We start from the raw sequence: 13,537 nt of genomic DNA on the forward strand, positions 1-13,537 counted from the left end.
AATGTGAAGGCAACAGAAGTCTGCCCGGTCAGCACTTTAACATAAGTCCTTTTTGATCCGCTGGTAGACTCATAAATATGCATGCACTGGGTAGGCCCTTTAGGTCATTGTAGGCTTGGCACACCTCTTTCATAACTCACTTCTCGGAGTAAAATATACAGACGACGATAATCCATTAAGCGTTTAGGAAAAAGAAACGTATTGATTTTACATATCAAGGACCCTGGGTAGAGCAGTCGTAAAAACATGTCCCTTATAGACGCCCCTCTGTGTTTTCTCGTTGGCCTCAGTGAGTCACACACCAGGCATGCCGGCTCAACTGCTTGTGTATGTGTCGTAGTTTGACCTTTAGCAAACGGTAACATTTGATCACTGAGTTATTCTTAGTTCATTCTCTTAAAGAAGAGCTGAGGAAAGTCTGGGAGGCACATAAGACCTCAATTCATGTCAGTGAAGTGATTTTTATTATATTTAGTTAATCAAATATTTCTAAAATTCAGAGCGCCTCGGGCTCTCAATCTCAATCTGTCGGTGCAGCTAAATAGCTTCTAGTAAAGGTTAACTGGTAGCAACAATTCAAAACTGTCATGTTTTGACTTTCATCCAAATTACTGATTCTATTCAGATTCTAGAGAGTATTTTGTTTTGCATGCATAGGAGATTTGTCTGATGAATTACAAAACAATTATCTTATAATAATTCTGGAAAATCAATTGAGAAATTGTGATTAAATGGATAAAATATCAAGTAGAAACGTGTCTTTTGGCTGATCCTGCAAATTAAATACCTGATGAACCAAAGTAATTCTTCGCATAAATTCTTATAAAGCTCAGTGCTCATTGATTTCCAACACTGACCACAATGGTCTAATCTGTCCTCAAATATTAAAGAGATAGCTACCATGGTGTGAACATCTCCCCTGGTTACAATCTAATGTTGTCGTGGTTCATTGGATCTGCCCACTAAGATTTAACTCAACCATGAAGTTTGTTTTGCTTCCAGAACTGCTCTGCTTCCGAGTACCTCCAAAAACATGTGATGAGACACCCTGACAAATTTTACTTCCCTTTCCTCTATTTTTCACGTAGTCGCTCACTGAGAGCAAGTTAGGAGGATTTCCTGGATTCGATAAAAGTGAAATGAGGAACTCACTACAGAGCGCGGCCTCTCACTATAAGACCGCAGAGATACGCTACAGTCTTGGTCGACTCCTCTCCGCCTCCGGTCCGACTCGGTCAGGGGCAGAAGCATGTCCATGGAGCGACTGGTGTAGGGGTCCAACTGACTTAGGGGGGATGTGGTCTGGGACAGGAGGTCATGAAACTGCATCACACACACACACACACACACACACAGACACACACCGTCACACAAAAGAGTATAAACAAATCAAAGACACAGCACAGATTAATGATTTGACAGCACTGTCTACATGGGCCAGTCTCCCTGATCTACATCCAAGCTTAATCCTCGACAAAAGAGCCTCTTTCATGGAGATTCTATATTCTTTTTAGCCCAGTTTAATCTGCCTGGGAAATCAGCCCTGAGTATTTAACTGTTGTGAACATAATGATATTGAAGAATCCCATTCCAAAATTAGATATCCGCTACAGAGAGAAAAGGATCCATTTTCTCACCAAATTATGTTGGCGTAGAAATACAGCTTGCAATGTGACGCTGTTTAACTTCCATCTCAAGCTCCGTTTAGATTGTCGTAGAGTAAGAAAAATAAGGTGTTATCATCAATCTCTATTGAAATATTGAGCACTTCAAACACATTTGACAGCATTTTATATTGAAACATTATATATCTTGCTAAGCCATCCCTGACACTAAATAAGGGGTTATATTGAGGGCATATGCAGAACTAACCTTCTATCTAATTGGGCATCTGGAGCATATCGAATCTATTAACTGAATTAACACTGACAGTGTGTTTCTGCAGTTTAGTGGTGAAATAGTAGCACTGATATTGCTTCAGTCTGATTCTCACTCTTAGCGCTTTAGATAAAAACCTGTTTCTTGAATTGTGCTGTCTTTTTGTGAATTCTAGGAAGAGTAGACATCAAATTAGTGTCATCTAATGAACATGGTTTCTGCAGGGTTCACCAAGTTAAACTCAAGACTTTTAAAAGACCTTTTTAATACCACGTAGAATGCAATTTAATAACTGTTTCACAGTAATACCAACCAAAGTATGAAATATATCATTGAACACCAGCTTTATATTGCAATAATTTCTAGTAATGCCATTATTTAATAATTTAACACGACCTGGACCTTGACAAGCAACAGAAAATGGATGGATTTAGGGCTGCAATTTACAATTATTTTCATTATCGATTAATCTGATTACTTTCTTGATTAATCGTATGGTCTATATAACGTCACAAAACAGTGAAAAATGCCTGCCGCAATTTCCCAAAGATATTTGTTTTACTATTGTATATGACAAGGAGAAGCATCAAATTCTCACATCCGAGAAGCTGGAACCACAGAGAGAAAATTAAGCAATGGAAAAATAACCTATTTATTTAAGGTCTGAATATGAATTTTCAGATCTGGAATAATGGTACATGGGATTTTCCAGTCAGTTTTTGCTAAAATCCCATTCAAAAACATTTTTAAGTTACATTATTGCCTACAAAAGGCTAAAAAAAATATTTTAGAACTCTATAAATGAAATTCAAGACTTTTTTTATTACCTATAAAAACAGGGGTTGAAGTGGGTGGAATGATCCCCAACGAAATTATGGCACCTTCGATTAATAGGTAAATAAATGTGGAGAAGCCTCTCCCCACAGATCACCACACAAGGCGATGGTCCTTTTAACTTCACTGTTGCAGAAGAAGCTACGTCCCGCTTATCGAGGAATACATAAATAGCTTTACATTATAAATTCATGAGGTTATTATAAAGATCAGAGTGTGATCGGTATGTGTGATTAGGAAATTGCAAAAGCGAGATATCGCTTGTTGAAATGCACCTCTGGTGTTAGCAGCCAGGCTTTTGCTGCGCGAGTCAGACTAGCCATCAGGCATGCCAGGACAAATCCCGGTGGGCCACAGCATTGTTGAGCCCGCGGACCATCAAAAAAAAATCCATCAAGTTTTTACCGGCCCTGTCTGTCTCTTCAACTCTCTGTGCCGCGTACCTGTCATTTTGGGCGGGCACGAGAGAGTGCTGCGTGCGTACAAGTTTCAGAGCTAACAATTAAGACCCTAATAAATGTCAGCTGGACTCATTTCTGCATCACCAGTCTTACCATAATTGGGGACAGACGACGGGACTTAGTTGGAGCCTCTTCATAAGGTCTCTCTGCTAGAGAGGCAATGATCCTCTTCCTGTGGCCCAGGGCACCAATCTTAATAACCTAGAGAGGACAGCGTCAGGGCACAATATGAAGCAGACTTTCCAGTGCGTTGTGACATCAATATCTCACACACACATTCTTTTCTAGACTAAGCTAATAGAGATATATCCAAAATACACCGAGACAGAGTCGGTCGCATGCACTCCTCACTGGCAGGCATCCACAGGCAAACAGAAATGACTCTCGTCAATAATTCAGCCTCAATCTGTTTTGCCGTAAGCTTTAAGTACAGCACTGTCTCCTTCCCAGGACACGCTATAATTCACAATCCATTTTTGGACACAGCGCTTAAATAACACAGAACAACTTGGTGATTTATAGGATGGTAACAGGTAATATGCAACTACGGAAGTGATTTGCAGATAACTATCACACAGATCCACTTAATCTGTCACAATATAAATATATGTTTTTAATTTAATGTATTTTACCACTGCGGGTTCACCTGCCACACACTGATCCGTGGTATCTGTCTCTTTAAACCTTTTACAAATGCCATTTCAACTGTTGTGTCTAAAATCCTCAGAGGAAGAACCATAGGTTATTTTTATGTTGTTGAAACTCATTATCTCAATACTGTATATTTGCATAATTGGCTATTAACATTCATGCTCATCCAGTAAAGGTGGATGTCGAGTGATTAATGTTACATTTGCAATTATGCTACTGGTACAAAATATTCCGTAAAAGGTTCATATGGTTCTTTGTCTGAAGGCTTCAATTATTTATTCGGTGAGAGTCAGAGGCAGAAGAGGCAACTGGTTTGTTCTCTGGATTTCTGGTGCTGTTTTCATTATTTTCATGTACGGAATCCCAATGAGACCAGTATGCATGAGATGTGTGAAGTAAGATAAAATCAAACACTAATAAAAAGCCGTAACAAGATGTAAACCAGCTCACAGATCATCTTGATGCTTGGTACCATTTGATGAGAGATGCTGAAGAGGATGTAGGAAATGTAGCGGGCAAAGTGAGTTCTGCCAAGACGCTCAGAGGCGGGTTCTGCTACTCTGCACACTACGAGTAATGTGCCCTGCATTCACACCCTTCTTTCTGTGCTCGGCGCAGTCTGCTGGACACCATCCCTCAAACGCTGCATATACAGCACAGTATGTTTGGTTAATGCGCTCCTGCAGCTGCCGATGCTACTGCAGCTGCCGCTGGTCTCAGTCATATTGCCACTACCGCTTTGGTGTTGATAACAATCAGACACACATGGACATCGTGGTTTTCCTAACCATTCTAAGACTTAGGCACAGTGCCTAAACCAAATGAATGGGAAAAAACACTATGCTGGGATTTTAAAAAAGTGGGGACTTTCCCATATTATAATTAGAATCACAGTACAATTACAATACAATTTTATGTTCAATTATATGTTCCTTCATTACAACAGATATTGTTTTTGAATGGAGAGTGTGACATTGTGGGTTATTTGTAGCCTTGTTATCTTGCTAGGCTGGTGAATGTTTTCAAGTCCGTCTATAGCGAGTCTTTCGTGAGTTAATCAGCCCTATGCGATTGTTAGTCCCGTTTAACCTGCAGGCGTTTCTGAAGGCTGCCGTAACCTGTTCTGACACAAATTCAGCTGGAACTACACAGTGCAGATAAACCCAGTATATAAAGGGTTAGTCAACGTAAAATATCAAAAAGATGTCTATAGAGTTCCTGTAGCTCAGCGGTTCCCAACCATCTTAGCTTGTGACTCCTACAAAACAAAACAATTACTACTTACAACCCTTCATCACAGGCTGTAAAAGTTCAACCAAACCGGGATTCTGTCCTCAGATTGGTCCATATGAATCATTATTAGAAGCCAGACGAAATAAACAATCCAGCATTTCATAAGAAATTAAAGATGATTGAAAAGTCGGGGAAACAAAATTGTAGCAGAGGATGATGTTTTTTCTTCTTTCCTGTCCTGTTAACAGTCAGATTTATCTACCACTGCTGTAGTCTAAACACACACGTGCGCACACACACACGCACGCACGCGCACACACACGGACAGAGACAAACAGACAAACCAGCCCCTCTACACATGTTCAACCCGACTGATACATGCATTTTTCTATAACCTCCACATCTTTTAATCCAAAATGACATTAGTCTTCCTTTGTAATCACAAAGTATCATAAAATGTTAGACTATTTCAATAAAGATTAAACCAAATTACGTTTCCCTATCATCACACACTGCATTGCTCCTTAAATTACATTTGATCTGTTCTGTATCTACTAATCAGTGATTTTGAAAATGTTTTTTGATACAGTTTTATGCAAATGCTTCCATTACCGAGTGTTATTCCAGCATTTCATTTCAAAGTGCCTTTTAACCTCAAACACAATCCATAAGTAGACCACTCTGTGTGACCAGACTTTCACAGGTCATGAGCATTCACAGGTCTTTGTCAGAACATGAGACACTAAGCAATAACCTGCTCTCCCATCATCTGGAAGAGCCCAAAGGATAAATGATGTAAGTAATGACTTCTTACATTGACGATCTCCAGCTCCCACAGGTTCTTGACACACTCCAGTGTGCGGTAGCCGCTTGAAAGGAAGTTGGGCAGATATTCATGCAGGCCGAGGCCGTCCAGCCAAGAGGCAAGAGATGTGCTGCCATCACAGCCCAGTGCTTTTACCTGCAGAGTAGAGAAAGAAAAGTGTAGGAGAGCAACTACTGTAACTTTTTGTACTGAGGAAAGGACTTAAAATAGGAATGTATATACACTATACTTGTTTTCCGGTTGTAGCTATAAATCTTCCCTCACTAAAGCTGGACGCTGCCACTGACGCTTTTAGCCACACCAGTCGCTGTGTAAATTTGGTACAGACATTCACGGTTCCCAGGGGATGAATCTTAACTGACTGTTTTGATCCCATGACTTTTCTTCTTGTGCCAGCAGCAGGTTGACAGTTTTTTTTTGTTTTGAGGTAAATATGTCAACAACTACTGGATGGTTTGGAAATGGAAATTTGCTCCAGATCCCTAGAGGATAAATTCCAACAACTTTGGTGATCCTCTGAGTTTTCATCTAGAGTCATCATCTGTTTAAATATTTAATTTTTCAAATACTTTGATTCTCCACCAAATACTTGCAAAACTAATGGCACTGAGTGGCAAATGTTAGCATGCTAACGGGCTAAACCAATACGGTGGACATAGTAAACGTTATACCTGTTTAACACCAGCATGTCATTGTGATCATGTTAGCATGCTGACGTTAGCGTTTAGCTCTGAGCGCCGCTGTACAGTCTCAAAGAGCTGCTAGCATGACTGTAGACTCTGTACCATCCACATTCCCAGGCCAGTCTTTATTAGCCCATTCTCCAAAGATACACATTTTCATTTAAAATTATAATAAATTTCAGGGTACTACTTAAAATCCAAATTAGCAATATAATGTAATACTTTGTTTGGTTATTACCTTAATTACCTACCTACATTTGACTTGTTTGCCCCTAAATCTATAGTATATGTGGTCAAAAACAGGTTTATCCATTTACTGTTTTTTATTAGAAGGTTGTTACTAAACTCTGACAAACCACTGATCAGGCGAATACTATGGCATTTGTGTCTGTCCATGATTATAAAGCTTTTATTCCCTTTGTTTATGTATTTTTTTTACTTATCTACTAGGATTATGAAGATACTGATATTTTGACTTTTTTCTCTGAGACACTGTCAGTCACTGTCCTTCGTCAGTGCCAAGGTTAAGTTATGATGTTAAGTACCTTGGGCAAGCTGCGCGCCGCATGGAGGATTTTCTTTCTGTGTCCTGGGTCAGTGATCCCGATGTCTCTGAGGTCCTGGTCCTCCATCACGTTACTTCCCTGCATGTGCACAGACACAAGAGACAGGCACAAATAAACACATTCACACACAGCCACGCTCAAACACACGGGCATGCAAACAAATAATCGCATACACGCAAGCACGCACCCACACACATGTACAGACACAGTATACAATATGACATACAACAGTACAATACAAGAAAATAAATCAGTAATCACAGTCTCACACACACTCACATACAGTATTTCCATATAAAAGACACTATATTGACATATGACAAATAGCTATAAGAATATAGGTCAATAAAAGTATCATGACATAATCTACAATGTAGTTACCAGGGTGTACAAAAACACACTTGCTCATAACATACACAACATGCACACGCACGCAGAATATGCACATCTCTGACACAAGCAGCAACAACACAGTGGGAGGACAATGAAGTCAAATAAATTGTGCATGCCAAGAGTAATCAATCTGATCTGATGCGACTCAGAGGGAACAAAGCCTTCATAACTGCAGCAGCATCTACACAATCCCTTTGCTGCTGTGTTTCATTAGAGAAACAAAAATATTTCACTACAGTTTGTAACAATTCCTTAATTTAGGACATAGAAACAATGAACAATAATCCTTTTCCACTTCCTGAAATCTTGACTGACAAGCAGATTCTTGTCTGTTTCATGTAGCTGTTCTTATTCACAGCTCCAGCTGCTTTGTCATCTTATTCCAGTTTATAGGCAGGAATAAAGATACAAGGGGAACCTTGAAAATGTGGAGCTAAGCGTTTTTCCCTGTGGACTGCTGCAGATTGATTCTTCCTGGCCAAGAATGTTAAAATGTTCTGTAGTCTTTACTCAATCTGCTCTCACTGGATTGGTTTCAGAGCACAATGCAGCAGTATTCACAGGCCTGTATCAGGGTGCAGTTGGGAGATTACTCACTGATCGCTAGAATAAAGGTCAAAATGAAGCAGGGTCTGATGTAAGGGAGGCCCAAAATAGATTCCCCACTTTTATTAACACAGTTTGAAGTTTGATGATGCCTCGGGAGACACTGCAAACTTATTATTTCATGCTGCATTTGAAACATGTGACGGAAATGTATGGTTCAGTTCTTACATAGATTATGAGCTATGGTAGTTTGATTTAATCTGATACGACTTGCAGATGTAGCCACGGTAGAAGTCCTTCATCTCACTAAATACACTCAGTTAATGCAACAGTGAATTAGAACTGCTCTATTGCTCTGCCCCACAGAGGAATTGTTTAGAAAAAATCTAATTTTGTTACTTTTACAAGAGTCAGCAGGCATAATAGTAATCTGGCAACACTGAAAAAAAATACCTATTTTATGTATTACAATATGTATGTTCAGTACCAAATTATAACATTTGAGAAAGAGGGGGCTGCAGAATCTGATGCAATATTAATGCTGGAGAGATGCAGTGTAAATGCATGATGGGTAACTTCGAAGATGTTTTGCACTATTTTTGACACGATTTTTGACAATTTGCCTCGTGCCACATTAGTTTAGTCATCAGAGCAAACAAAGCGTGATGCTAAAATATTTATTTTTATATATTTCTATATCTATCTATCTATATATATCTATATATATATATATATATATATATCTATATATATCTATATATATATATATATAAATATATATGTGTGGCATTTTTGACTGTAATGAAATGTGTGGGCATGAGGGCCAAGAGAATGAAAGCCATGGGCGCCCCACTTCTGGCAGCATGAAAGGCGCACAAAATGATAATCATCGTGTAAAAATTATGAGAATGAGCACACAGCTGTTCATAATTTATCATCCCTCAAAAGCTGCATCTCAGAGCAATCATCACATGCAGAGAGCCTTGCCGACTCATGTGAGTGCCCGCTCTCCTGCTCTGGTGGGCGGGCCCCGGGAAACTTTTCAAGCGGCACCGTAGATCCTCAGCTGTGGCCGCATGGGTTTGTAGGTACAGCATGGCGCTGCACGCCGAGATTCCTGCCACTGCAGCATTAGAGTGTGGAGGGGCTCACCAACATTATGGAGTTGGTAAAGAATCAGATTTGGGTTTATTCTAATCTTATTTTTATATGCAGTGAGTCTCTGACATGGCTAAGTATTATTACATTTTTTTTCTGGTGTTCCTCCTGTTGTTCTTCAATATGGTATTATTACCTCAGCTAAGGAGGTTATGTGATCACCGGTGTCTGTTTGTTTGTTGGTTTGTTTGTTGTTTGTCTGTTTATTTGTCAGGACGATTATGCAAAAACCTATTGATCCAACTTGCACTGAAGTTGGTGGAGGGATGGGACATAGGCCAGGGAAGGAAAATTTCGGGTCAGATCTGGATCATTCACCAAGAATTTGAATTTTTTTTCCTCTGAAGTCTGGCATATGTTGTTTGACACTGGCCTTTGCATAGGTCTGGGCTCTACTGAGCGTCACATAAATGCCTTCGAACATGGCACTGAATTGAAAATGAGCCAAAGTATACTGCCCTCTACTGATCAGTCTACCATTCTTTGCAGTGATTCCCACTTCGCATTCAAGTTCAGTTAGATTGATCACACCTGAAGAGAGTCTGGCAGAATCTAAAAGGGCATAATATTAAACATTCACAATGTCTGCCTGACTTCTCTGACCTTTTCCCTTGTTTGTACCTCCGCATCCTTGTAAGTATCCATGGACAATTTGCCTTGTGAAGCTAATGATTTATCTCCTTGATGCATCAAGTCCAGCAGACACATTAGTTGTGGCATGAAAATGAACATCAGAATGCCTAATGACCCATAGTCCTCATCACATTATTGCCTTGCAATCTTGTTCAACATTGAATCTTCCAACCCAATTGTAATGACAAGAAGGTTGATTTGTTTTCTTTTTAACTGTTATCTAGATAACTATGCACTGGATTTGGGCAATTTAAAATATACTGTATATACCCTGAGATGATAAAAATCTGTCAGCCAATGGAGATGTGGAGAATCAAACTGAGATATTTATTTATTTCTGGTTGTATTAGGTTTGTGTTGACTATGTTGCAAAACCAATAAGTAGGGCTGATTTATGGCAAAATTGGATTTAAAAGATTTGTCCATCAATTTAATTAAGATCTTTTTGGTTACAAATTTAATTTACGAGATTAGTGAAGAAACAGCAATCTCATTTTATCCATAACCTCTTTCTCAATATGAGTCCCAGAAAATTCACTATTTCACGATACACATCTTTGTCACATTATAATATCACATATACAGTGATAAATGATTTTATTCACATTATAGCTCAACCAATTTTTGAGGTAAATATCAATAACATTTTTTTTTTATTATTATTGTAGGTGTCCAGGAGGTCTATTGGTTAAGGCACATACCATTTAATAAGAAAGCAACATCATCGGTTCAGTTTTAGCTCGAGACATTTGTTGCATGTTCTTCCCCATCTCAATCTCCCCCTCGTTTCTTTCACCTCTCCTATGTCCACTTATAAATAAAGAATATACTTAAAAATATACTTAAAAGAAAAAAGTATTCTTTAACTGTGACCACCAAATATAGAGCGGGACATTTTACAGTTGAAAAATAAACTCGTTGCTATTCTCTGGTGAACAAACTATGTTAACTAACTTTGGCATTTCTGTACTGCAATGTTTTGTTACTTACTGTCTGACAATGACAGTATATGTGCAATAAGCTAAAACCTTCTGATAAATCTGCCTGGATGATTTATCAGTCTGGCTCTAATCCTTGTCGCACACCTCTACTGCAGTCCCTTTACTAGGATTTCATATTACGACTACACGTCACACTCCTCTGGGCTTGGTGTCAACTCATAACAAAATACGAATCAGAGTCTAAGTTTTATCTGCGCAGGACCTCATAGTAGGACTGATCACATGTTCCTGTTCATTCAAGTTCTCCCATTATGTTGTGATTTCATGCCATTCCATAAGGAAAAAAAAGATCAGAGAGTAGCACTCCTCAACTGGAACACATTGTGAACACGACCACCTACCCTCTGAGCTTACTGGTTTCACTTAACTGAGCTCAGCTGTGACAAACTAATGTAACATATAGCCCATAGTGCTGATGTGGTCTGAGAGATTTACCCTTTTGGGCCTAGTTATTTACAGTGTACAGCCATGTTTTTCAGAGCAACATGACCGGGGGATTGAAAATGTAATGGTGTTTACTATAATCTTTGCCGAATGCAATATCAAGTTTCCTTGCAATGTTCTTTTCAAGGAACATGATAACGCTTTTAATCAGATTGTAGATGTCCTCTGAGCTGCACTTAAATGAATTTATCAATATAAAATCCGATGCAAAACATTCGCACAAATTGTGTTGATGACTACAAGAAACGCTAATCTGTCTGTTTTTTTCCCCCCAAAGATTTACACAGTTGACAAATCACATGGCCAACACGTGTAATTAAAATCTAAAAAACATGATTATAGTGTATATAAATACAACATTAGAGCATGCTGCTGCAGTGTAATCATAAAGTGTGCAGTTTGTGCAAGATTGTCTCAAAAGCACCACAAGCAGAGCACAGAGCATAATGGGTAGCGGATTTAGGGAGATTTGGCAGGCAACCATGCAAAGTGTATTTAGAATAGACTACAGTGTGTTTAGATTGAGGACTGTTTGTCCAGGTTATCTGAATGTTTCTACACAGAGTTCAAGACTAGTGGCTGTAAATCAGAGGATTCAGTATAGACGGAGAAGGTGACTGTAGATTTGTACAGTAAATGAGATAGCATGATTGGGAATGCTGAGAAAAAGTTAATGGGTTTTGGCTGTCATTTGTCTTGCCATTGCCATAATCTTTAAAGGGAGGGGCCATAAATCTTAGCAGGGTCATGCATCGCAGAGAGGTCAAGAGCAGTCACGAAGGGGGAGAGGGGAAGGGGGGAAAGGAAGAGAAAGGCTAGAAGGGTGAGTGTGAAAGAGAAAAGAAGAAAGGGAGACAAGCAGAGGGTGATAAAGCAGAGGGGCCACATAAAAAGACAAATGCAGCTAGGTTGACAGAGGGAGAGGTAGAGTGATGTTAAGTGGAACCGACCCCTGAGATGACGTGTTGCAGGTGACTCACCATGAATCGTAGGTCGTCGAAGCCATTGAGCAGGAACTTGCTCTCGTACTGCGGCAGCCCCACGTGCTCCAGCCACTCTCCCACCGGCTGGTCCAGGGCTTTACCACAGGCCCCATCTGCCGAGAGAGGGAAGCGCTTCAGCAGTGAGAAGCCGTTCAGCCGGTAGCAGCGGCACTCAGAGGACGACACATGGCATTGCCACATCATCCTCGGCCAGCAGAGGCAGAGCCGAGTGCAGCAGCACCAGGCGGGGTGGGGGGGAGACAGGGTCCAGGCCGGGGGTGAGGGGCTCCCACGGTACAGGCGGGGGCCCGGCTAAACTCAAACACAGGAGGAGGATGGGAAGTGCTGCAGGCCCAGCTCAAGCCCTGCAGGGGACTGACTAGGCTAATATACACCCACTGGTGTTAGTGTGACTGACTTGAAATGTCAGGCGAGGGTGGAGGTAGTGCAGGGAAGGAAGCCCATCTGAAGCTTCGTATTCTTAGTTATGTTGGACTGAGCCACTACGGCATCTTCCAACAAACAGGGTTCACTAAACATTCCCTTAGTGAGCAGATGAGCGAGTGTAAAAAACAACTGCCTAGCTAGTCCAAAAAAATAACAATATTGAACACTTCGAGTCAAGAGACAAGGTAATTTTCAGGCTGATGGAAAATGGAAATTATTTATCGCTAAATCAGACATTTTCATACATCACACATTATTCACTCTGCCAAAACTAACCCCGTCATTTTTCTAAAATTCAGAAATGATTCCATCAGGGTGTAACACAGAAATATTCAGTTCCCCCAAAATAAATTTGTCAGGGTTTTCACCACATACTTGTAAAGCTCTGGCTGAGTCCCATGGCTTCATTGGTCAACCTCTTTGAGAGCTAGGACACGGCTCATACAATGAAGGTAGCAGCATTCTAAAGTACTGTTGAGGTACTCGTGTTATTTTGATCATGGAATACACATTTGCTTAAATCATGTTTGGTCCTTACTCCAGAGCCACACAGAGTACAGTCAGGTAGACATATTGTAAATCCTGCATCGAAAAAAGAAACGTTGGCTTAGGATTTCCACAGTGTGCTGATTCCAAACTCCTCAATTCATGATCAAATCCAAGTGTAGATTCCTTAATAAAGCTCCAGGTAAGCTGTCTGCCAGCGGAAAGAGGCTCTGTGTCCTTGGTGGTGCCAGTGCTCCCTGTGCTGCCCAGCATTCACACTCTTCAGCAGGCTGCTGGCTGTGCGGCTCCGCCAG

General features: G+C 40.3%; 1 protein-coding gene across 3 annotated transcripts in view; it reads right to left on the bottom strand.

Annotated features, from left to right (window-relative positions):
• The window catches only part of anks1ab (ankyrin repeat and sterile alpha motif domain containing 1Ab), a 44,278-nt gene that overhangs the window by 9,727 nt on the left and 21,014 nt on the right, over positions 1 to 13,537 (bottom strand). For all 3 annotated transcript variants that reach the window (XM_040116204.1, XM_040116205.1, XM_040116203.1), the window contains 5 exons: positions 12,288 to 12,403; positions 7,112 to 7,210; positions 5,872 to 6,018; positions 3,267 to 3,374; positions 1,153 to 1,323 (listed from right to left, as the gene is read on the bottom strand). In XM_040116204.1, the coding sequence (XP_039972138.1) occupies positions 1,153 to 1,323; positions 3,267 to 3,374; positions 5,872 to 6,018; positions 7,112 to 7,210; positions 12,288 to 12,403 (641 nt within the window). The remainder of the gene's footprint in view (positions 1 to 1,152; positions 1,324 to 3,266; positions 3,375 to 5,871; positions 6,019 to 7,111; positions 7,211 to 12,287; positions 12,404 to 13,537) is intronic.

The sequence above is a fragment of the Xiphias gladius genome, chromosome 21, assembly GCF_016859285.1.
Source record: "Xiphias gladius isolate SHS-SW01 ecotype Sanya breed wild chromosome 21, ASM1685928v1, whole genome shotgun sequence".
Lineage (NCBI taxonomy): Eukaryota > Metazoa > Chordata > Actinopteri > Istiophoriformes > Xiphiidae > Xiphias > Xiphias gladius.